Source organism: Mustela putorius, unplaced genomic scaffold, assembly GCF_011764305.1.
Source record: "Mustela putorius furo isolate JIRA1106 unplaced genomic scaffold, ASM1176430v1.1 tig00003937_pilon_pilon_pilon, whole genome shotgun sequence".
Lineage (NCBI taxonomy): Eukaryota > Metazoa > Chordata > Mammalia > Carnivora > Mustelidae > Mustela > Mustela putorius.
The window spans coordinates 4926007-4950862 of NW_025422082.1; the positions used below are offsets into that span (position 1 = coordinate 4926007).

At 36.0% G+C, this 24856-nt stretch overlaps 1 protein-coding gene across 1 annotated transcript; it reads left to right on the plus strand.

Moving 5' to 3' along the window:
* The first annotated feature begins 709 nt into the window (after positions 1–709).
* Positions 710–17917, plus strand: ADAMDEC1 (ADAM like decysin 1). Its single transcript, XM_045069511.1, has 14 exons — positions 710–860; positions 3075–3190; positions 4051–4127; positions 5005–5083; positions 6474–6550; positions 7918–8104; positions 8357–8419; positions 9105–9176; positions 9455–9624; positions 9986–10067; positions 10751–10881; positions 11908–12085; positions 15842–15927; positions 17262–17917. The coding sequence occupies exons 1-14, from the start codon at positions 773–775 to the stop codon at positions 17266–17268; spliced, it is 1413 nt and encodes a 470-aa protein (XP_044925446.1). The 5' UTR covers positions 710–772; the 3' UTR covers positions 17269–17917.
* Positions 17918–24856: the final 6939 nt, after the last annotated feature.

Genomic DNA, 24856 nt, shown 5'->3' on the forward strand with positions numbered 1-24856 from the left:
AAATGCATTATTTTTGTAATCAGAAAAATACTGTGATTTTTTTGCAGTAGTGTGCATCAAATGTACTTCATATACAGGATAATTTGGTTGAAGCTCATACTGCCAAGAGAATTTACATTACACATTTCTTCTATAGTCTTACATGTGTATGTGTCATGCATGTGTGTGTATTATCTTGTACAAACTTTATAAAAAGCTTGAGGTAGGTGTTGTTATTACCAGTTTTTACAGATAAAGAGATTAAAGGTCAGAGAGATTAAAGGTCAGAGAGAGTTTTTAAGACTTTACCTAATAGTTGTTTTGTAGAGTCTGTGTTCTTTGTGCCAATTTCTCAAAATATATATGGACTACTAATATATATATATTTTTAAATTTATAGATCAATTTTTATAAGATTACCGAATGGCAGTTGTGGTGGTTCAGTTTGGTGAGTAGGCAAATATGTACACAGGGATCTCAGTCTCAGTTGATGTTTTCCCACTACTATAGGAACACCAGGTCCAAGCAGCTGTCCAGATATAAATTCTTTAACAATCTGTAACCGCAGATATAAACACCTCTCTTAAATAAGGAACATTCTCATGATCTTGACACTGCAATTTCCCAACATCATTAAGAAACATTCCCTAATTTCACAAAGAATGCTTGATGTTTTTCTTGGTTGTTTTTTTTTTTTTTGGTGGTGGTGATGTGTTTTTTTTTTTTTTTCCCCTTCCAGTTTGTAAAGAGAACTGGGGGAAGATAAAACTGGACTTCTAGAGAGACCAGTTTCATGCTGTGTGGGACTTCTCAGCTATCTGCAGCAGGCAACATGTCTTTGGCACTACTTTCTGTCCTCTGGCTCATCATTCAAACTCAAGGTAAGCACTAAAATACCGACATTTTATACAAAAGTCAAATTATTTAATGCATTTTTATTTTTATTTTTTTTAAAGATTTTATTTATTTATTTGACAGAGAGAGATCACAAGTAGGCATAGAGGCAGGCAGAGAGAGAGAGAGGAGGAAGCAGGCTCCCTGCTGAGCAGAGAGCCCGATGCGGGACTCGATCCCAGGACCCTGAGATCATGACCTGAGCCGAAGGCAGTGGCTTAACCCACTGAGCCACCCAGGCGCCCCATTTAATGCATTTTTAAAGTAACATTGAGAAAGTAGCATTCTTATATTACCGAAGGATCACTACAGTTTGCATTTGGGTATATTTACTCAATTTACATAAACTCCATGCTCATGGTCAAGGTGTTGTGATTGGTATAATAATTTAGTTAGGATATACCTGAAATTTTACTTCTCATTCAATAATGCTACTAGATCTATAATTGTATTTTCTAAAACACACACACCAAATAACACAAGAGGATTAACTTCCAGACCAGAAATCGAGAATTTTCTTGCCATCTCCAATGTTATCTTGAATAACATTGATTATTTTCTACTCCATAAGGAGAAAATCATCTATCAAGACACAATTTGACTGAAAACTGTGCCAGGATGGATGACAAGGGAGACGTTTAACTAAAATTAGCATTAAATTAGACATAAATATAGTATAAAGCAAAATTAAAACTTAATTGACCAACCGAAGAGTTAAAGACTAAAATCTCCTAAAATTTATTCTAATCTCAACCCCAGCAACTCTTTCCATTAATTGGATTCATATTCTCCACTGATTAAAGAAAAACTTACAGTAATATATTTATAAATTTCCTGTTCTCCTGTGTAACGAATCCTTTTTGGGATAATATCATAGCAGAACTCTGGGGGCTGAGGAGGAGGGAAAGTCTGGTTGATAATTTTCCTTCAGGTTCTCCACGTCAGCCAAGTATTAAACTGTTTGATGTTCCCAAAGTCACCCTGTCTTTCAGTGGGAAATTGGCTCTAAACACAGACATTTATCTTTGAAAATGGGAGCATTTAAAAATAAAACTGACCTTATGATTGAACAATTAAAAGAAAAAGTAGATAAGCTGCATCTGCCATCTTCCTAGACTGGTGCTACATAATTTTACATATTTTATGTTATTCAATTTTTATAGTAACCTCCATTTTAGGTAAGTAAACTGATAGGAAAGCAAAATAACTTCTATAAGGTCATTTAGGTAGGACTTGAGACCATATCTTTTGGCTCTGATATCAGTTCTTTTCCTACTATACACAAGTAAAATACAAAATTCTCTATGTAATTATCATACCAAGTATATCAAGAAGGACATTTAGCCTACTTGCTATCTAATTTTCCTACTTGCTATTTGATACTTTGAAATTGCTCCAGCAGTGGATAACAAAACTTTGTTCATATGAAATCTGAAGTCTTGAGGCAAAGGCTAATGAAAGAAAGAATATAATGGTTTATTGTTATACTTAGAAATAAAATAGTGGTTAGTAGAGTCTTCCCTAATAATGAGGTATTACCTGCTTATGACAAATTTTATTTTTGGAAGGGGTAGTCAGGGGTTACACCACAAAGAGAAAAAGACATAGAAAGGAAAAACAGATCTCTGAGAACACTGAGAGAAAAATCTACAATTTTGAAGAGGACTACAGTGGAAGAGGGAAATGGACTACAGGGCAGACTCCTGGCTTCTATAATCTCCCATGTACTGAGAAATCATCTGAAGAATTATTTCATCATCTCCCTGTCTTTCCAGAATAAGTAAATAGAGCAAAATAAAATTTCTTTGTTATCATAGCTGATAGGAAAAGGGAGAAGGAGAAACTTGCTTTTCTTTTCTTTTCTTTTCTTTTCAAGATTTTATTTATTTATTTGACAGACAGAGATCACAAGCAGGCAGAGAGGCAGGCAGAGAGAGAGTGGGAAGTAGGCTCCCTGCTGAGCAGAGAGAGCCTATGTGGGGCCTGGTCCCAAGACCCTGGGATCATGAAATGAGCGAAGGCAGAGGCCTTAACCCACTGAGCCACCCAGGCGACCCAGGACCTTGCTTTTCTTAATACTTAATTTCTGGAAGAGAATTCAGTCTTTCATGCCATTTCAACAAAGCCAACCAACCAACCCAAACCAAAACAAAACCCAAGACCTTTAAATGTGTTATATTAATATTATCTCTTTTCTCTAGCAATAGCCATAAATCAAACATCTGAATTAGAGCTCTATGAAGTAGTTCATCCTAAAAAACTACACATTTTACACAAAAGGGAAATACAGAACAACCAAACAGAGAATGGCAAAGAGGTAAGTAATGTGAATGATAGTGGGATTTCACAACTATAGAGCCAATAAAGTGCCTTTTTACTAATAAAGGTAATGCCTAACAGTTTAATTTTGAAGGCCATATCCATAGCTCCTCTTTGTCTAGGAAAGAATACAGGATTCTCAGAAACACATTTAAACAGTAGGAAGAGAGTTAACTGTTTCAATTGATCAGAAAGAATAAAGCTGCTTAGACATTTCTCCAAGTTTGGAGGCTAAGGGGAGAGCATAGGAAAGGAAGCATTTCTAGAATGTTTCTAGAAAGAAATGTTTCTTGCTAAGTTCACCAAACCATACCCTCACTTCCTGTCCCACAGAATTTTCTTTTCCTTGGGCATTTTGTCTATAACAGAGAGTTCAATATTATATCATTAATTAGCAAGATTTATAAAATTTATTAAAGATATTAACTCTCTGTTACATTGTTACCAATATTTATAATTTTTACCTTAGTTCTTAGTAGTTCTTAGTTTATTTTCTTTAGTATATTTTGTTTGGTTTTAAAGTAATAAAAATAAGTGCCTTATTATTATATCACTAGTGATCCTTTAGGAAACACAGGACAGTATATTGTATAGTTAGGCAAGTAATAAGCCCCTATCTTACACAGTAAAGTTAGTTTAATCTGTGAGTATTTTTGCTGCATTATTGTATTTTTTGGAAATCCATCTTAATGTATGATTTGTGCTTTATTTTACATATTTTAACTATATATGAGAACTGTTTTAAACTATAGGCACTTGTAATTATTCTTCTATATATGACAATATCATTACATTATAATTATTTCAGATAGACTCAGAAATACAAATTGATATCAGTATATTATTAAATATTTTTAGGAAAGATATGAACCTGAACTTCAGTATCAGATAACATTAAATGGAGAAGAAGTTGTTCTTCACCTGCAAAAAAGCAAGTAAGTTGTATTTCCTGAAAGTCTAATCGCTAGATTATATTAACAAAATATGGAAAAATAAACATTCTTGAGACTCTATTTAGTGTGATTTGAGATAGAAGCCATGAAACGTTGAGTTTTAGATGTTAATTAGATTGCGTTAATGTTAGCTAAGACGGTTGTTGCTTTCTAAGGAAATTACATGCAAAATATAAACAAAGAGCAACACAGATAATTTTTCTTCCTTAATACTTCTAATTAATTGAAAATCTTTTCTACCCATATGAACTCAAATTTTTTTTTTTAATTTTTATTTATTTATTTGACAGACAGAGATCACAAGTAGGCAGAGAGGCAGGCAGAGAGAGAGGGGAAGCAGGCTCCCCACTGAGCAGAGAGCCCGATGTGGGGCTCGATCCCAAGACCCTGGGACCATGACCTGAGCTGAAGGCAGAGGCTTTAACCCACTGAGCCACCCAGGCGCCCCTGAACTCAAATTTTTGACATAGCTTCCCACTATTTTTCTAAGAACATTTGTAAGGGTCATTCAGGGCATAGAGCCTGGGGATGTGACTTCACCAAATTCTACATCTCTCTGATACAATGGTCTTTGATGCATGTTTGTAACCCAGCACCCTTCAGGGTCCCTCTGGAGGCTGGGGTTTTGATGCAAAGAATCCCTTTTGAGAATAGAGAATTTGCAGCTGAAAAGTATCTAGGGGCATTTATTCCCTTGAATCTTATGGGCATAATTAATGCTTTGATTTGCTTCAGCAACAGAGTTTCAGTGTTGGAAAAGGGTCAATGAGTCAGAATGTCTGTTGTTTCTCACTGTCTCAGGAACATTATCCCTTATTACCACCCTAAGTGTACCTTGCAATTTTCTGAAATTTTGCAGACACATCCTAAGGCCAGACTACACTGAAACATATTACTCACCCAGAGGAGAGGAAATTACTACAGACCCTCAGAACATGGTAGGTTCTGAATGCTTTCTAGGATTCTTTCTGGGATCTGGACTTATGTTGCAAGATGCATAGTTGTGAGGACAATTAAAAAAGAAATTAAAGGACTTGGAAAGAAAGTGCTTGTCTCTGACCAATGAAACAACAGATGAGAAGATGAAAAAGAAATCATAGTCATCTTTTTTTTTAAGGTAAAGATAGGAGGAGGCTTCCAAGTATTGCATTTGTAGAAGCAACCACAAGTTCATTTCCCTCTAAATGACCTTGTCAAAAGTTAGAAATATTCTGCCCAGTAGCTTCTTGAAACATCATATAGCTATTTACTATTTTTGAATAATATATGCATATATCCTGAGGTCAGAAATGGAATATTAATCACTTAATTAATATAATTTTCTATCTCATTAAACCACCATGCCATAGATATGTCAAGGCCTAGATGTCAGACATAGAAAATCAATGCCAAGGTAAGAACAGGAAGAGAATACAAAAAGATAATCATGGAGTGTTACCAAGCTAAGTGAATTTCTCAGAGTCCCTCTCCTTAGGCACTCCCAAACATATATATCTCTATAAAAAGACAAAACTTCTGTCACAGAATGGCTCTTTGTTCCCTTCCCACTAAAACTTCTCATTTCATGGATTTCTTGATTTTGCTAACATTTAAATTAACTCGTGCTCTTGTGTGAATGGTTTATGATATCTTAATTTGGTACTTTTTCCAAGCCCTCTACAAGAAAATCTTTACGATGACGAGGTTTTTTCCAAATCAAGAAAAACATAGATAGAATTTCAGACCCTAAAACAAGTCAGTTTATTTTGAACAAGAGTTTATTCAATAGCTTGAATAAATTTATTGGATCATACATAAGTATACATAAGTGACCCCCTACTTCGTTTATATAAAGCACCAACCATGTCCAAATCTCTAGTTGTGAACAAAGTTTCTATGGTTTTGATGCTGGTGAAAGGATTGCACTAACATACCAATTAAAACGACAAGTTGGACGAGCCCCATGAAGGGCTTAGGAGTGGTAGTGTGACTCCTTGAGAATCCTGGAATCTAGAAAAATGGTTACCTCATATAATTGATATGTGATGTACAATGTCTTAGGAACTCTACTTTTACCAGGAGCCCTCTTAAGTTCATACTCCTTGGACTTTTCTTTCGTGCAACAGTGCCAGAAAGTCAATTCAACTACCAAAGTTGGAATTTCCAGGGTCAATAGTAGAAGAAGTTGTAAAATTTCTAAAGTTCTTACTATTTTCGTTTCTGGGAACTGGTCTGGCTGTTACCACTATTTGAAGAATCTTCCTACATACGCAAAATAACAGCTTTCACCACAGCCATGATATGTTTATTCTTGTAGTTAAAAAACATATTTATTTTTTCCATCTTTAGGAACATTGCTTCTATAAAGGACACATACTAAATGAAAAGCGTTCTGTTGCCAGCATCAATACTTGTAATGGGTTGAGGTGAGTCACCTGCAGAAATGGTAAACATTGAGTACCGTTCTTTACACAGAACTGAGTCTTCCTGGACATCATATCTTCTTATTACCTTGGTAAAATCTTCTGCATAGATAAAATGCTGTCTAACTGAAGATTACAGTATAACACTTGCAAGCATTTTATAATTGTGTTTAACATAATTTTTAACAGTGTATGTGTTCACAGACACATGCATGTATGTGATATTTCTATTCACAAAAATAATTCTTGCCAATTAGGGAAAATTTGGAAAGTAAGAAGAAGTGCAAATAAGAAAATAACCACCACAAAATTGTGCTTAGGAGCAACTACTATTACTAACACTTTGTCATATTTGCAGTCTTTATGCATATAGATATATATCTTTTACATGGTTGCAATATGAAATAAAATATATATAGTTCTTCTAGATAGTTCATGCCACAGTATATCATGAGCTTATTCTTAGATCATGAAATGTATTCACAGATATAATTTTTAATGACTATCTATCCTGTATTTGTAATCCTCCATCATATGAATTCACTTTGTATTTCTGAACTTATTTTTGCTTCAGGGGTACAGGTCTGTGATTCGTCAGTCTTACACAATTCACACACTCACCATAAAACATACCCTCCCCAATGTCCATCAAACAGCCACCCCAACTCTCCACCTCTTTTGCCTCCAACAACCCTCAGTTTGTTTCCTGAGATTAAGTCTCTTATGGTTTGTCTCCCTCTGTGGTTTCATCTCATGTCATTTTTCCCTTCCTTCCCCTATGACACTTTGTCCTTTTTCTCAAGTTCTTCCTATCAGTGAGATCATATGATTATCGTCTTTCTCTGATTGACTTATTTCGCTTAGAATAACAGCCTCTAGTTCCATCTACATCGTTGAAAATGGCAAGCTTTCATTTTTAAAAAGAAGAATTCTTTAAGCAACTACTAGTTCCAACCTGTTTCTCTGGCTGATTTGCTAATGATTCTTTCTCTCCTATGGGGTTCTCAGCATCTAAATGCTTCTTTACTCTGTCCTCCACGATATTCCTAGGACCTGCCAAGAAATGTTTCCTAAGCATATAAATAAACTATGGACAAATATTACTGAACTTATGATATAAATTCTAAATTCTTTGGGATAGCTTCATCTTAACGATTCTTGTTCAGAATTTTCTAGTAAATAATATAAACTTTATTTTACTATTGACAAGTACTGATTATAACTTAAATCAACAAAAGTTAGCTGGAAGACCTATGAATGAAAACTGCATGCTTGAGTTTAGGATTTAAGGAGAGGTATGCTTTGTTCTGGTCAGTATTGTGACTCTGTGTGGCAGATAATCTTGAAATATGAGTCTCTGTATATCACAGGGGATATTTTACACACCATGACCAAAGATACATGATAAAGCCTCTGAAAAGTACAGACCAAGAAGAACATGCTGTCCTCACGTATAACCAGGAGGAGCCAGACCTGGCTAATTATACTTGTGGTGTAAGAAGTGTTGGCAGGAAACAAGGCCATATTCGAACCTCCAGGTCACTCAATAGCCCAGAAGTAAGTATAAATTTCCCATGTCATCATTTCTTCTGATTATCTCTGCAATGAAATATGGTATACCATTGTGTTCAACAGTTACTCATATAGGCAAGACTATGGTTTATTTATTTATTTATTTATTTATTTATTTATTCATTTATTTATTCTTCAACTTAATTTCCCTCTGGAAAAAAAAAAATCTCATTGGAATTTTTTCAAATTTTTAAGATAAAAATGATTATTAATGATGTCATTTTACTCTTTGAAAAGGAAAAAAACTATCTTCAGGCTGAGAAATACATTGATCTCTTGTTGGTGCTGGATAATGCCTTTGTGAGTATGAAATATACATGCTTCTTGGGTGGTTAAGTTGACTTTTAAGTTTTCTTATCAAATGGACAAAGGAAATAAGCTCTCCTAGTTGAAAATGCAGACTCTGATCACCTGACTGTCTGTCATGTCTTTTCTATATGCCTTGCTGGTCTTATTCATTCACTGACCCTTTAATGTCCATCTACTGCCAATATATTCAGATATTGGAAGTATTCTTAATACCAGATAGCTATAAGAAATCAACTCTAGTGATAAAAAATGGGTTATATAAAATATAAAAAATATTTTCAAAATTCTCACTCTATTACAAAGTAGATGCAAAACTATATATATTTTACAAATTATATTTGTATCTATAAAAATACTATAATCTGTGATCCTAAATTAGCAAATACTGCTTTAAAATCAAATTTTAATAATATTGAATTGGTTAGAAATATTAAAATTATTAATTTGACTTCTTTAACTTAGAAATGGAAAACACTGAAATATCTAAGAATGCCTACTTCTTTTCTTACCAAAAAATTCTTACCTTTAAAAAGAATTTGTTGAAACAGTGTTATATAAGTCAGACATGAATGAATAAACATTTATTTATGTTGAAATATGTAATTTTTCTTAAAAATGTTAAATCCTGTACTGTGTCAACTTTTTAGAAATTATGTTTGTATTTTGTATTTTACAGTATAACATGCATAAGGGGAATCTAACTCTGATAAGAAGCTTTGTGTTTGATGTGATGAACCTACTCAATGTGGTAAGATATTTGTCCCATAAACTTGTATTTCTACGTTGAAGCTTGGGGATTCCCTATGGTTTCACCAAGTAAGGAGCTGGGTGGGTCACAAGGGATTAATGTCAGCAATTTTGGTAAATTTATCAGGCCAGGTTCAATGTCAAGGGAAAATCACATGTTACTTCTAGGATTTCTATTTTCAAAACATGAAACACCTATCCATTACTTATGTCAACAAAAGATCTAAGACAATAAAGAAACCTCAAACATTTTCATGAAGAAAAATGCTCTTCCGACAGATTTATAATACCATAGATGTTCAAGTGGCATTGGTAGGTATGGAAATCTGGTCAGATGGTGATAAGATCAAGATAGTACCCAACATTGGTGATACCTTTAACAACTTTCTGAATTGGCATCGTTCTAACCTGGGGAAAATGAAGAGACACGACCATGCACAGTTACTCAGGTGAGCATATGCTGGCCAGGGTCGGGTGTATGTAGGCAAGAGAGAAGAGTTATCCCAAAGTGTTCTTGCCAGAGATTTCTGCTCAATTGTATCTCCCCAATCGATTGTCAGAAAGCTTGAAGTTCTACCATTAGGAATTCACCTATAAGAATGTGAAGACCCATGTCATGTTTACTAAAATGGATTTCTGGTTGTGGTGATCATCTGTGATCATAGAATGCTGTGGAATAGCAGAAGCTTTTCTTGGAGCCTAGTGAATATAAAAAGGGTGGAGCAACATGGGAAATCTAAAACATAACTGACAAAATCTAATGGTTCCAAAGACTCAGATTGTGACAGTATACCTCTAATTTTCATGCAGTGGAATTGGCTTCAGAAATGGACGTGTAGGAATGGCAGCCTCGAATTCCTTGTGTTCCTCAGCTTCTGTTGCTGTCATTGAGGTTTGTAAACTCATAATAAGACTCTCTGTGGTCCTGTGTCCTCTATGAAGACCAGAATGATGCCTTGTACAGAGTTATCACAAAAAACATTTGCTGAGTCAGTAAATAAAAGTAGAAATGAACCTACTGGTAAATAGTTGCACTGAAGATACCTTGGATTATGAAACAGAATCTCTCCTTATATTGGCCCTCCCAGTAGTCTTCATTCTTTATTTGGTATTAGGGAATAAGAACAGGAATATTGGAACAGAAAGGGAACCCAGATGCCCTCTGTGGCCTGAGCCAACTTCATATTAATGATCTGCAGTATCAACAGTGAGAGAGGTTAAAGAGGTCAGAGAAGGAGCATTTTGGCGTCATACAACCAAGTACTACCAATGTCAAGAATTATGACAATAGGTTTTGGAGGCCTTTGAATATGTAGTATGGTACTTCCTACAAAGAATGTAATTACCTTAATTTACTCATCGTTTACCAAGAACTCCTCATTAGCTCAGAAAATATTTATTGAGCACTGACTCAATGGTTGAATTCACAGGAGCCAGCCATTTCAAATGTTAATTCGACATTTTACAATAGCCAATGCCAGGAGCTAAATGACATTATTTTTCACCTGTCGAACTAATTTATTAAACTAGGAAATAAATGAACATAAGTAATAAATGTTCCTTTTTTTTTTCCAGGCTAGCAAAAAGAATAATGTGGCTCTTGTAGGAGTCATGTCACATGAGTTGGGTCATGTCCTTGGTATGCCTGATGTTCCATATTATACCAAGTGTCCCTCAGGGAGTTGTGTGATGAATGGATATCTGAGGTGAGATCTTGTCATCCTTGAGAAAAAATATAAATGTCTTAAAACTTAAAGAATTCAGATGCAGTCTATATAGTGAATGGGTATTTTTTTTAAACAAGGGCTGTGAATCCCATTAATTCACCCTAGAGCCTCTTGATGCACAGGTTTTATCAGCTCATCAGGGCTCATTGTTTAAGATTTCCAAATAAGCCAAGTTAGAGATTATCACACACACACACATATTACTCAGCCATAAAGAAGAATGAAATAGTGCCCTAGAAGGTATTATGCTAAGTGAAATAAATCAAACAGAAAAAGAAATATTTACTTATAAAGGCAATCTAAAAGATAAAACTAATGAACAAACAAATGAACAAGCTAACAAACAGATAAAAACAGAAATATGCTCAAAATACAGGGAACTAACTGGTGGTTGACAGTGGAGTAGGAGGATGGGCAGAACAGATGAAGGAGATTAAGAGGTACAAACTCCTATTAAATAATAATATGTTTTCTAAAAATATGTATCTAATTAAGATGATGACAACTTTCTTATTTATCTCCATCACTAATCACTCAATCCATTTTTATGTTAATATTAATTCACTTCTTATGCCAGTCACTTTGCAAGGACTTGGGACAGAAAAATAAAAAGAATACTTTGCTCTTAAAGTGCTCATGAATAGGAAGAAATACATCCTAAGTCTGCAATTATTTCCTTTCACTAATTTATAATTATTATCTCTTAACTCTCAGCCCTTGATGGTGATCCCAAATGGTAAGACTCATTCATCGTTCCTGCCATGTAGGATGGTACTGAATCCACACAGGAATTTAAATTCTTCCAGTTCTACAAGCTCAGTATCCAGGGAAACGATTTTCCAACTAGTGTAGTATTTATGCACCTTCGTGCTCCACTTATAACATAGTACAGTCCTAAATGTAAAATGAATTTGGGATTTCCACTGAACCAGGTGATATAGTTAGCCAAGTCAGATTCTCATGTTAATCTATCATTAGATATCATGATTTTTCTTCTGTTTACAGTTCAAAATTCCCAAAGGATTTCAGTGTATCCTGCCGTTCACATTTTGAGAAATACATTTTATCACAAAAACCAAAGTGCCTCCTGCAAGCACCAACTCCTAAAAATGTGATAACAAACTCAGTGTGCGGGAACAAACTTCTGGAAGCAGGAGAAGACTGTGATTGTGGTTCTCCTAAGGTATGAAAATATCCACAGTTTAAAAGTTTATTAAAGAGTTACAGCCGCATGGGAATTACGGTGTTTTCTTTTCCTTTTCCTTCTTCAAGGAATGGTTTTTGGAAATTCTTTTTAAAGACAAACATAGCATCATAGCAATAAAAAAAAAAATAGGCTTAGACTTGTGGTTTTCTTCATTTTTTTAAAAAAAGATTTTATTTGTTATTTGTTTCTTCACTTATTTATTTATTTAGAGTGCAAACTAGAGGAGACACAGAGTGGAGGAAGTGGGTGGGGGAGAGAATCCTAAGCAGACCCCATACTGATCACAGAGCCCTATGTGGGGCTCTATCTCACAACCCTGAGATCATGACCTAAGCTGAAACCAAGAGTTGGAAGCTTAACAGATTGAACCACCCAGGTGCCCCACACTTGTGTTTTTAATACTTATTTTAGACATATTTTGAAAGGCATTTCAAAAGCCAGGATACACTTATGATGTGATTGTCTAAAGTTCAATGGAAAGAAGTAAATCGTTAACTGTAACATATCATTTATGGTCCTTCCTAGACATATTGGTCAGAAATTCTTAAATCACCTAAAGTCACAGCTGATCATTTGTTGAGGAAAAACAATTACAGATTTAGAAGCAAGTTCTCTCCATAGAGAGAGCTGGCCTTCCCTCACCAAGCCAGTGTATAAACTAAGCTATAAATGAAACAGAGAAGGAGAGAAAGAAAAATCACATAAACCTATGGAAAATAGGCTATTAATATAAAACATCTAAGATAATCTTTATAATTAATAATTAATAATAATTAATCTTTATAAAAATCTGATCCTTGCAAGGTATGAATGTACTGTAAAAAATGTCTCTGACAAATATTTGTCAACAATCCCACACTAGTTTCTAAGAGAACATTCTGAGTTCCCAGCAATTTTCTCTTACTTTTAAGACTGAAAAAATGAGCTACTATTTGAAGAGATTTTTTATGTCCATCTGCAAAATGAATTTTTATGTACACCATATCTCCTTTATTACTCACAAACCTTCATAATGGGTTTTGTTATTATCCCAATTTAGAGAAGTGAGATTCACAAAAGTTAAGTAACTAGTTCCAAAGATCCAAAGCCAATAATGAACGAAGCCTGTCACAACCCAAGATTAATTCATTACTTTAAGAGGCTCCACGACAAGGGGGAGGGCATATAATCTCTTTATGCTTCAGCTACTTATTCAGACATTTTAAGCTGTTGAACTACATTAGAAGATTTCATGGTATACCAATCGTTTGTAAAGAGTATTGCAAAGATTCTTTTATGTATAATGAAATAAGAAATAATGGAAATGATTTGGTACTTTATAATAATTTAGATATAAGATTATCTCATTCCTACTTGCTTGCATTCCCATATGGCTTCTTGGGTGGAAGACAACTATGGTTCACACTCCGGGGTACTTCTGATTTCATCAGGCCCAGGGCCTGTAGACAGTGCACACTGACAAAGAGACAGAATAGAACCCTGTCTATGTTAAGGGTAGGGTCTAAAATTCGCTAAGTACATCAGCCAGCCCCCATATTGCTTCCATTTTGTGCTGATTTTCTTCTTATGGAGTTGAATAAAACTAGAGTTCAGGCTTATGAACAGCTGAATTTTAAATAGAAGTTTTTGTACCTAAAAAGTGGTATATAAACTGTATATAGTATCTTTTAGTGAATAATCCAAGGTTCCATGATCTCATATGCTATTTACTATTTTTATATATCCATTTAAGTCTTTTTCCAGATCTTAAAAACCACCGTTCTACCGATCGACCTAGATATTATCACGTGAGCATCACACACTATTTTAGTGACTTTAACCATGCAATGCATTTTAATATCTGCAGCGGCAAGTGTGTTCATTTTTTTTCTTTTTAAAGATTTTATTTATTTGACAGAGATTTTATTTTAAAAAATAAAAATATTTATTTTATTTATTTGACTCTCTCTGTGCCTACTTGTGATTTCTCTCTGTCACGAGAGAGAGGAGAGAGAGAGAGAGAGAGGAGGAAGCAGGCTCCCTGCTGAGCAGAGAGCCCGATGCGGGACTTGATCCCAGGACCCTGAGATCATGACCTGAGCCGAAGGTAGAGGCTTAACCCACTGAGCCACCCAGGCGCCCAAGGGTGTTCATTTTTTGAGGTGGAATTTGCATCATCATTCCTCAGTTTTCATTCTCCCATGTAGCTCTTGGTATTTTTTTTTTATCAGTTTGCTCACAAATACAATTGAGATTCTGACTGAAGTATATTAAATTCATATTTTGCTCTGAGGGCCACCAGGATTTTCACAATATGATTTTGTTTTATTGTTTTATCTTTTCTATTTTTAAAAAGATTTTATTTATCTATTTGAGAGAGAGAGAGAAAGAAAAAGAGAGAGAGAGAGAGCAACAGAGATAGAGAGAGAACACAAGTGGAGTAAGGGGAAGAGGGAGAAGCAGACTCCCTATTGAGCAGGGAGTCTGATGTGGGGCTGGATCCCAGGACCCAGGATCATGACCCGAGCCAAAGGCAGATGCTTAACTGACTGAGCCACCCAGGCGCCCCCAAAATTTGATTGTTTTAAAAACTAGTTGCCTTTTGAGTTTCTCAGGAAAGTTAAATATAAAGTTCTTCATGTAGTTATTGCATATCATGAAGCTTATTCTGAAGTATTTTCTATTTTTCTTTTTGCTATTAGTATGCATAATGTTTACTTTTTGTATTAGGTTCTGCTGTATTACTGTTTTGATGTTATTTTACTATCATCTTAAAAGGCAATCTTAGTGACTCATCCATTGTTTTTAGAGTAGATTCTCTATTTTTTCCTGATGTCAAATATTTTATTACATATGAAGGATGAAAATGTGATTTATGCTTTCCAATTATTATTTTACTTTCATACCTTTTCTTTCTCTCATAACATTTGTCAGAGTTTTCATAAAAATATAAACTATAAATAATCCATGTCTTACTGTTTATTTTATTAGATATATTTTTCTATTTATCAGACATCTTCTTTCTTTATAGATTATTTTTATTTTCTAATCTTTGCCATCTATCACAATAATATTAGTTGTTTTCTACCCTCAGTATCTTAATGTGATGGATGATATTAGTTTATTCTGTTCTGTGGAGATACCCTTGTATTTTTGGTGGAAAAAAAACCCTGTATAGTTGTAATGGAGACTTATTATATTAATAAACTGTTGTTTTGTTAATATTTTATTCAAGCTTTTGCATCTGTATTAAAAATGAAAATTGTGTATGTATATGTATGTGTAGATGCATGTGTGTATGTGCATATGTGTGCGTGTGTGTATGCATATGTGTGCAGATGTGTGTGTGTGTGTGTGTGTGTGTCATTACCAGCTCTCAGTATCAGAATTATACAGGCTTAGCAAAATGAATTAAGAATTTTAAATTTTTTTCCCTACCTTCAAATAGTTTGAATGGTATAGAAATATTCTCCCTTGAAGTTTTAAATTAATGTACATGTAGTATCATCTAGGCCAAATTTATTTGTGGTCATTCTTGGGTAATTCTATTTTTGTCCTTTTAAGAGGTAGTTTTCATTGCACTTAACATTGTTTTCTAATATTAAGCTTCCTCGGTCATTTCCTCTGGAATCTATGTAGTGGTGTAATTTAGTTGAAAAAGTAAAATTTCTTTGTCATCTTGTACTAAAATTGTATGCACCTTGTCTATAGAAAAAATCCTGACCCCTTTCCCATTGTGTGTGTGTTTTACAGGAATGTTCCAATCCTTGCTGTGAGGCTGTGACATGTACATTAAAACCTGAGGCTGATTGTAAAGGAGACCCTCTGAACGATATCACGTAATACCTTCTTTTTCTCTTTTTTGTTCTCAAATATTTTCTCACTTTTATTTCAGGTTGGAGAATGATATGCTACCGAGTTCTGCAATACCCTAAAACACTATTCACTTGATATTTTTATTTATTGATTTTTTGAAATTTTTAATTTATTTTTAAATATTTTTTACTTCACATTTTTAAAATAATTCAATTTTAGAAAGGAAAAAAATAGCCACCATACTAAACACAAACAACTCAGGGTTGTGTGTATACTAATATACTAATGAGAAAAGTAGCTACATGGTCATCTGTGAGATGTGAGATTAAGACTGCTTAAATCTATGCTGAAAACTGTATATTTCTCTTAGGTTGTGATGAGTTTATTATAAACTGAGATGAAAGAAAGAAAAGTTCCTTTAAAAAAAAAACCCTCAAAAAAATAAATAAGTAAATAAAAATAAAAATAAAAAACCCTCTGTTGATGAGCACATTTTACTCTTGATTAAGAATTGATAATTGTGATTTACAAGGTAGTCAGAAAAACAATAACATTTAAGAACGTATACTGTATGATTTGGCGGTTTTACTTCTTTTAAAGTGTTACAATAAGCAGTAATCCACATATTGCTTTTGTATTTTATAGAATCTTACATCAGTTGGGCTAGGGAACTCAAGTGCTCTGACTGAATATAGTATCTGTTTCAGTGAAATTAGTCTCTGAACAACAAAAAATCATGAATGGGGAAAATCTCAGGATAAAATATATGGGAAGTGTTATTACTCCCCACCCCCTTTCCTGAATCTTTTTTGGAATTGAACCTGCAGAGATATTATAAAGGGACTAATTCCTCAACTATCACTTCCTTAAGAAAGAACCAGCCAGGTCCTAAGACCAGAGCAGCGCTCATTCCTTCAGCAAGCCCCACTTGATAGAGCCTGTTGAACCCCACGTGTGGTCCACTCTGCAGGGAGTTCTGGGAATTATGCCCATTTTCTTACTTGGTCAGAGAGACAAAAACTTAGCATCTCAAAAGATATCCATTCAACCTCTCAGGGGCTTGGAATAATAGGTGGGCATGTTCCATTACTGGGCAAGATTGGCAATTTAGGTTCATGGAAAGGAGATTGGTCTTGGACTCAGGAAACTTTGGTTCTTTTCTTAGTTCTGCCCGAAACTCACTCTGGGACTTTAACCCAAGTTATTTAATTCGTGTTCTCATCTATAAAATGGAGTTAGTGCTGTTGTCCCTCAGTAGGTTTCTTAGTATTATTTAAATTTTATAAATGTTATCAATGTTACATAATATTTTATAATTTATAATAACCATGGCTTCCATTTTTTTTCTTTTAATCAGACAATGAATCAAAAAATCCACTAGGACAAGAATCAAGAAATCTAAGCATACCAGGAATCTTGTACTTAGACATATTTTGGTTTTCACTTGGATGCATTACACTTCTTACATTTTTATCAGTCCAGCCAACAGGTAAACATACTCAGTGAAATTGCAGTTTTCTAAAGCCTGATCCTTAATGTATTTTTAAGGATGGTGAAGATTGTTGCCTAGCTCTGCTCTTTGGAGAACAAAAGAAATTAACCCTTGACCAAAACCCCTCACATTATGCAAGCTCAAGTCAGAACTGTAAAATTGCAAGTGGCTTCTGTTTTTACCCCACCTTCATTTTACTAGTATAGCCCATGACAAAATAAGACCCCTTGATAAGCAAAGCCTTTGATGGAAGAAGGTAGAGCAGAATTCATGTGTCATGGACTGAGCCTCAGTATTCCACTCACCTTGCTCTTGGAAGTGTGGTAGTTGTCTGTAGCATGTCGAGATTAATTAAACATAAACGTTTTTCATTTTGTCATGTATAGTCTTCTCACCATCACATAGTGTTAATTTTGAGAAGTCTTCATGCTCACAATTTAGCTTAACATTGAGGCATGCTTCATTTATCTGTTGACTTAATGTACCCCATAATGTCAATGAGTAAAACTACAGCTTTTTGAGCCTCTTGTGTGTGGTCATTTTCAAAAATGAATATTTTGGGGTTTCATTTTAGGTTTTCCTTAGGTGTTAAAGTCGCACATGATAATTTGACTATTTTCCCCGTGGTCCTCTAACCGTATTGCCACAGATAATCAGGCATCACAATAGGGAGATGAAAAAAGAAGGTCCCATCATCTTTTAATGCCCAACATGAAATTTCCTGAGGCCAGTCACATAAGAAGATGAGGATTTTTCCTGAGGTTTCTTTCTTTAAATACTTTTCAACAATTACTTTAAAAAAATGACTCAAAATCCCGTCAGTGCTTATACTGGGAGAACAGGAACTGAGACATACTTCTAAAGATTGGGCTCTGAAAAGAACAGTCTTCCAGAAAACCCTGCTTATGGGTGTGGCCCGTCTCCCCCTTCACTGCCTCACTATAATTGCTGGGTTTGGCACTACCAGGGCTGAAGTTGAAGCTGAAGCTGCATGTCCAGTGTCACTCGTGCTACAGCCCACAGGCATTAACTGTCATATTTTCACTGTCCACTGGTCGGATATAGACTTTCAGCTAATTCCTCCAAGACAAAAAGTTTCTTTGGGCATATTCCCCTCCCCTACTTCATGCTCAGGTAAAGGTTTCTTAGAGAAAACCTGCCTGAGCTGCAAAAATTATAGACAGTGGGCATGTGAGTGTCAATTGTTAGATTTTCAGGAATATGATGAGCTGGTTATGAAACACAACCATTACTCAAAATCAACCTGTATAAATTTGTAATTAAACCTTATAGAGTTCTCAGAATCTTCTCAGAGTTTTTCAAACAGAATATATATATATATATATATAGAGAGAGAGAGAGAGAGAACATGCATGTGCAATATTTATGTATTTAACCATGGATATGTATATATGTATTTTATTATATATCATATATGCATATACATATTTATAGAGATTTTGAGATTTATTATGAAGAATTTCTTATGATAAGCAATTAGCTCACCTGACTATGAATGCTGAGAAGTCCTGGAATCTGCCATCTGCAAGCTAGAAAACCAGAAGAGCTGGCAGTGTAATTTAGTCCAAGGGCAGGAGAGAATAAGATGGAATGCCCCAGCTCAAGCTGGCATGCAGGAAATAAAAGGAGTGACTTCCTCTTTTTTCTGCCCTTTGTTTTCCTCAGTGCCTCAACAGATTGGATGTCATGCACCCACATGGAGGAGGGTGATCTGCCTTAGTGAGCCACAGACTCAAATATTGGGCTCATCCAGAAATACCCATACAGACACACCAGAAATAATGCTCAATCTGGGCACCTCCCAGTGCAGCAAGTTGACACGTATCATCAACCATCACAAAAGCAAAGGGCATACTCAAAACTTATGACTTCCTTTTACACTACACTTTAACAGATGCTCTTTGGACTGTCTAGTTCTGCCATAGCTGTGTGCTGGCAGGGCTACACCCTTACACGGGCACACAGCAATGGTACCCCCTACCGCATGTCCAGTAATGTCACACTGGAAGCTTGAAATGGACCATGGTGGGAAAATTATATTACAGAAATAAGCAAATACTATTAATCATTCATTGATTTGCTTATTGCCTGTACTCTAGAAAGTGATGCTGAAGAAAGTGATGGAAAAAACTTTTATAAGGCAGATTAAATTTAAAAAATGAGTTTTGATAGCAATTATGATGTGAATACGATAAAACCCTGAGATACTACTCCTTCAGTATTTGGAAACTCTTGTCCAGTTCAACAAAGAAGTTACTCACCTCTTTGACAAATGAGTGAAATTCCAATACATAGTTCTGTTGTTTCGATTTCACTTATTTGCATAAAGATATGAACTAATATTCGTATCATAAGTACATCACATGCAACCAACCATAGCTTGGCCTTAGACATAAATGTTCAAAAGAAATCAGTGAAAGAATTCTGTGAAAACCTAGTGGCTGTATGGAATTTACAATAAAGAATATCCATATTTTATTATTTTAAAATTATATGTCACACATCTATCAGTAAAATTTACAATAAAAATATGTGTTCATGTGCATACACATAATTTGTTTTTCCACAGAGTCAATTGTTAAAACTTTACCAGCATACTGCTGACTAGAACACATTAAATGTAAAGATTTTTAGGTCATATACATGCAGCCATTTCTCTAAGGCATATCAGAGTATTCAGAATAGGATGGATTCTATTAACCCAGAAATATGATCATGAACCCATCTCCATGCTCTTCTCCCCTATTCAGTAAATCCAGATATATAATCTGGTCTTTTTATCTACCTTTCAGTGTTTTTTGTTTTGTTTAGTTTTGTTTTACCTAAAAGATCCCTTGTGTATTATTAAAATTTGCCTTGATCAGAACTATTCCAGCCTAGCCAATATGGAATTACATCCATAAACTTCAAAGGAAAGTAGTTAGGATAATGGTTCTTTTCCACCTTCAAAGAATGTTCTACTTCAGTTACCTGAAGCGAAATATAGATACATGGGCTGAGCAATGAGGTACAGAGGGTCCTTCCAAATTCTACTTTGTAACATCCAAGTTCAAATACTGGAGTATCTCATGGTGGGAAGGGGCAACACCTAACTCCTTGGCTTCAGTGTTTAAGTCCCAAACCTTAGTTTAGTGAAAGAGACCTTTTACGTAACTTTCAATTTCTTAATGATTCTTCATTTATCATGGAAAGATATACATCTTCAAAAGGGACCTAAAGATCTGGGCAATGTTAAAAGCTGTGTGTATCTGGCATAAGACCAAAACCCAATTTAAATGAAACTTGTTCCACTGAATTTATCAGGTGTCATATGAAAAAGAAAAAAAAAGCACTGCTGTAATAAAGATTTAAATATTCTTTTTGGAAACTTCCAGATGGTAGACATGTTGGTAGACAAAGCATCTGAATAATTTTCTTCTGATGTTTGGCAGTATGCATATAGTCTAACAGTAAAATGTGATGTGTTTTTATCACCTAGAAATTCTTTCAAAAGCATAATTCTGTTTCCAACCAAAGCAAAATCAAAACACTACCATATATCTGCTCAATGTTATCAGTTTTTCAAGGTATTTTTACATCTTTTACCTAGTTTGAGTCTTAATGAAAGCATTAAGAGACAGGCATAACAAGTGTTATCTTACCGATCAAAATGATTTTCTGTGGATGGTGATGAAAGGAGAGACTCTGAAGTACAAAGACAGGGGAGCTTAAAAAGAGCGTGAGGACTCAAAATGATACCACATGGCAGATGAGGAAACAAAGTCCGAGACAAGACAAAAAACCTTTGTGAGGGAAGTTGTAGTTATATAATATATTTTGGGGAGAAGGAAGAGAGAAATAGGACTATGAGCACTTAAAAAGGCAGACTGAAATATTTTCAGTTCTTAAGAACTTCTTCTTAAGAAGCCAATGTTTGGGAAAAAAATATGGCTTATAAGACAGTTTTGTAGGGTCGATATTTTAAAATTTAATTTAATTTAATTTTTTTCAGTGTTACAGAATTCATTGATCATGCACCTCACTCACTGCTCCATGCAATACTTGCCCTCCTTAATTGGAGGGTCAGTTTTAAGAGAGTCAAAACCAAACAAGAGACACCTTGACTAAGCATGCCACTGACATAATGGAATAGATCCTGAAAATGTGTCAAAAAAACATTGTGTTTTAAGGGAGGTATTTACAAGTCAACATTCTGGAATTTTGTACTAGAAGGTATCTCTGGATTGGATTTTCTTATGAGAGGTTTCTTTAGAACGAGGGTTTGAGGAAAAAGTAGAAGGGTGTCCATAAGCCAAGCACCTTAAAACCTAACATTTACCTTACTACCTATCATATAGCTTGGTACCAACTAGACACAAAAACAGAGAGAGGAAAAGAGAGGGAGAGGAAAGGAGAGAAGGGGAGGGAGAAGTTATGAGTGAATGGGAAAGAGAATTGAACACAATGTCTGAGGAGAAGTTATGGTTCAAAAAGAAAGCTTGCTCAAAGGGGCATTAATAAGTCCTTCAAACTCTGAAGCAATGTCCAGGAAAAATATATATATAAGAAATATGATTTTGACCTCTACTGAGAATGGGGTAGAATTCTCAAAGAAATAAAGTTAGAGTGGGAGAACAGATTAAGTAATGCAACTCCCTATGGTCTAAATCTGCATTTTGTTTTAGAGAGAGGGGGGGATGAATTATGTTATGATACAGGCGAACTTTAAGAGTAAGAACAAAGCACAATAAAACCATGTTCATATTAGCAAATGTAACACCAGTAGTTTTGAAACTTTGCAAAGAAGTGCAATGGTCCGTGTAAATGAATTAAGTTATACGTCTACAGAAGTGTGCATCCCAGTCTGTAGGAGGGCTCCTGTGGAAGGCCAGCACGTAGCCAGGGAATTAGCCAAGGCAAGCACCAGACGCCATGCTCTATTTGGTCATACTAGTGTTGAAGGTTCAATGGTCCTGAGAAGTGAGAAAGAACTAGAAATAAAGGAGGTAGAAAGAGATAATGAGCAGTAGGTGGAGAGAACTCTGAGGAACCCTGAGCGAAACTTGTCACCATCAACTCTGGACACAAGAGTATGACAAGGGGCCAGGATTTCTCTTCTCCAGAGGTTTTTCTGTAGAATACCGTATTTGGGGTCCATTAATGCCTCAGCATCCAAATATCCCTCATATATCAAGGGAAGTAAAAATAAACAAAAAGCCAACCTTGGGTAATGGCCAAGTGAGGGGATCTTGCCCTACTTCCCCTCTTACGGTCTTCAAAGAAGGCCTCATCTTTCCTGTCATGTTCTATCCATGGGAGGGAAGAGGAGAACAGCTTTCTCTCAGCCTTCTCTCATGTCTTGATCTGGTTCCTCTTCTCTGCTGTTTACAGCTTCACTGAGTGTACCTCCTGAGGCTCTGTCAACATGTTTGACATGTGTGAGGGAATGAGAGATTGCCTTATGTTTCCACTTCCTTAACATTTACACGCTAATATTCTTTTTCTCCTCCTTTTCCTCCTCCTCCTCCTTCTTCTTTTTTAGAGAGAGGGAGAGAGAGCAAGCAGGGTGATGGGGACAGGCAGAGGGAGAGGGAGAGAGAGAATCTTAACCAGGCTTCACACCCAGTGCAGAAATCATGACCTGAGCTGAAATCAAGAGTCAGACACTTAAGTGACTGAGCCACCCAGGTGCCTCAACATGCTAATACTTCTCAAAAGCAACACAGATAATTGCTCGGACATTTTTGATTGGTACACTTCAGACTTCCTTAAAGACCAGTGGGATGCACTGGGGCACTGGGGTGTCTCGGTACCTCTCTTCCCTCCTCCCCCTACACAGGTACCCTCCCAAAATAAATAAATAAAATCCTTAAAAAAAAAAAAAAAAAAAGACCAGTGGGATGCAACTTCACCCAGCCCTTGGAGCAAGCCTTTGGCATGTCTTGAATACCTTGAACCATCACCTAAGTGATGGCCTAAAACTGACAGACCTTTTCATTTCTGAAAATACATAACCTGGGTATTGGTATCTTCATAGACAAATGACGATAATGAAGAACAGATAAACCCATAAGAACAAGAGATCCCTCCCAACACAAATCAGTCTTGGGAGTAAAAGAAGTGCTATTTCTTCAGGCAGCATTCAGTCCGTGGGGTATAAGAAAGCGTGAGAAATCAGGTCAAGTGAGGTAATAAGATTTCCGTGGACAGACAGGAGGAAGACCAGAGGGAGAACCAGGTTTGAAAGATCGGCTCTGTTGAATCAAGTTAGAGCTGGGCTGTTAGATAAACTTTATACTGACAAGTAACTGAGTCTATCATTCAGAAAACATCCCGAACTTCCCGAATATTCTAGGGGAGGCCTTGGCTCCTCCCGAGTTCTCCCCATCACTTTGCCTCTGCGGATCCACATGCCAATGCCTGATGTAGTTACTCCTTCCCTACAACAAACGGATCTTAAATATCGAAAACTAAAAGCTTCTTTCTTAGATTTCCCTTAACAGAGCTTACTAAAGTGCTTTTTCCCCAAATTAACTTTACTGTATACTTAATAAGAGCAGGAAATAAATAGCGGTATAAATCCATCATATGGATTTATGTGATGCAAACCTAAGTAGGGCCAGCTTCCTAAAGTTCTTCAATAAGCTCTAGCCCAAAGAACTGGCACTTTTTTGTACCCTTTACCCATTTCCGTTAATCGTCTTATTTATTTTTATGTAGAAGATTCCATTTTATTAGCTAGTACTATCTCCCTCAATTTCTGATTCCTGTTCAGCCCTAAAAAATCCCCCTCGGGGCGGGGCACCTGGGTGGCTCAGTGGGTTAAGCCACTGCCTTCGGCTCAGGTCATGATCTCAGAGTCCTGGGATCGAGCCCCACATCGGGCTCTCTGCTCAGCAGGGAGCCTGCTTCCTCCTCTCTCTCTGCCTGCCTCTCTGCCTGCTTGTGATCTCTGTCTGTCAAATAAATAAATAAAATCTTTAAAAAAAAAAAAAAATCCCCCTCGGGGGACGCCTGGGTGGCTCACTTTGTTAAAGCCTCTGCCTTCAGCTCGGGTCATGATCCCAGGGTCCTGGAATCCAGCTCGGCATCGGGCTCTCTGCTCTGCGGGGAGCCTGCTTCCTCCTCTCTCTCTGCCTGCCTCTCTGCCTACTTGTGGTCTCTGTCTGCCAAATAAATAAATAAAATCTGAAGAAGAAGGAGGAGAAGGAGAAGAAGAAGAAGAAGAAGAAGAAGAAAGAAGAAGGAGGAGGAGGAGGAGACCCACTCTTCATTTAAAAAAAAAAAAAAAAAAATCCCCCTCGGGAACCATACAAGGCGCCTCCCCATAAGTTTACAGGAAAGGCACTTACTTCCCTGCTGGAAGCTCTCTTCAGGGAATGCTTCCCAGTAGGAAACCAGTTAGCTGGTGACACAAATCACGAAGCGGATTGCCTCAGCCCAGGGGGCCCGCAGCCCAC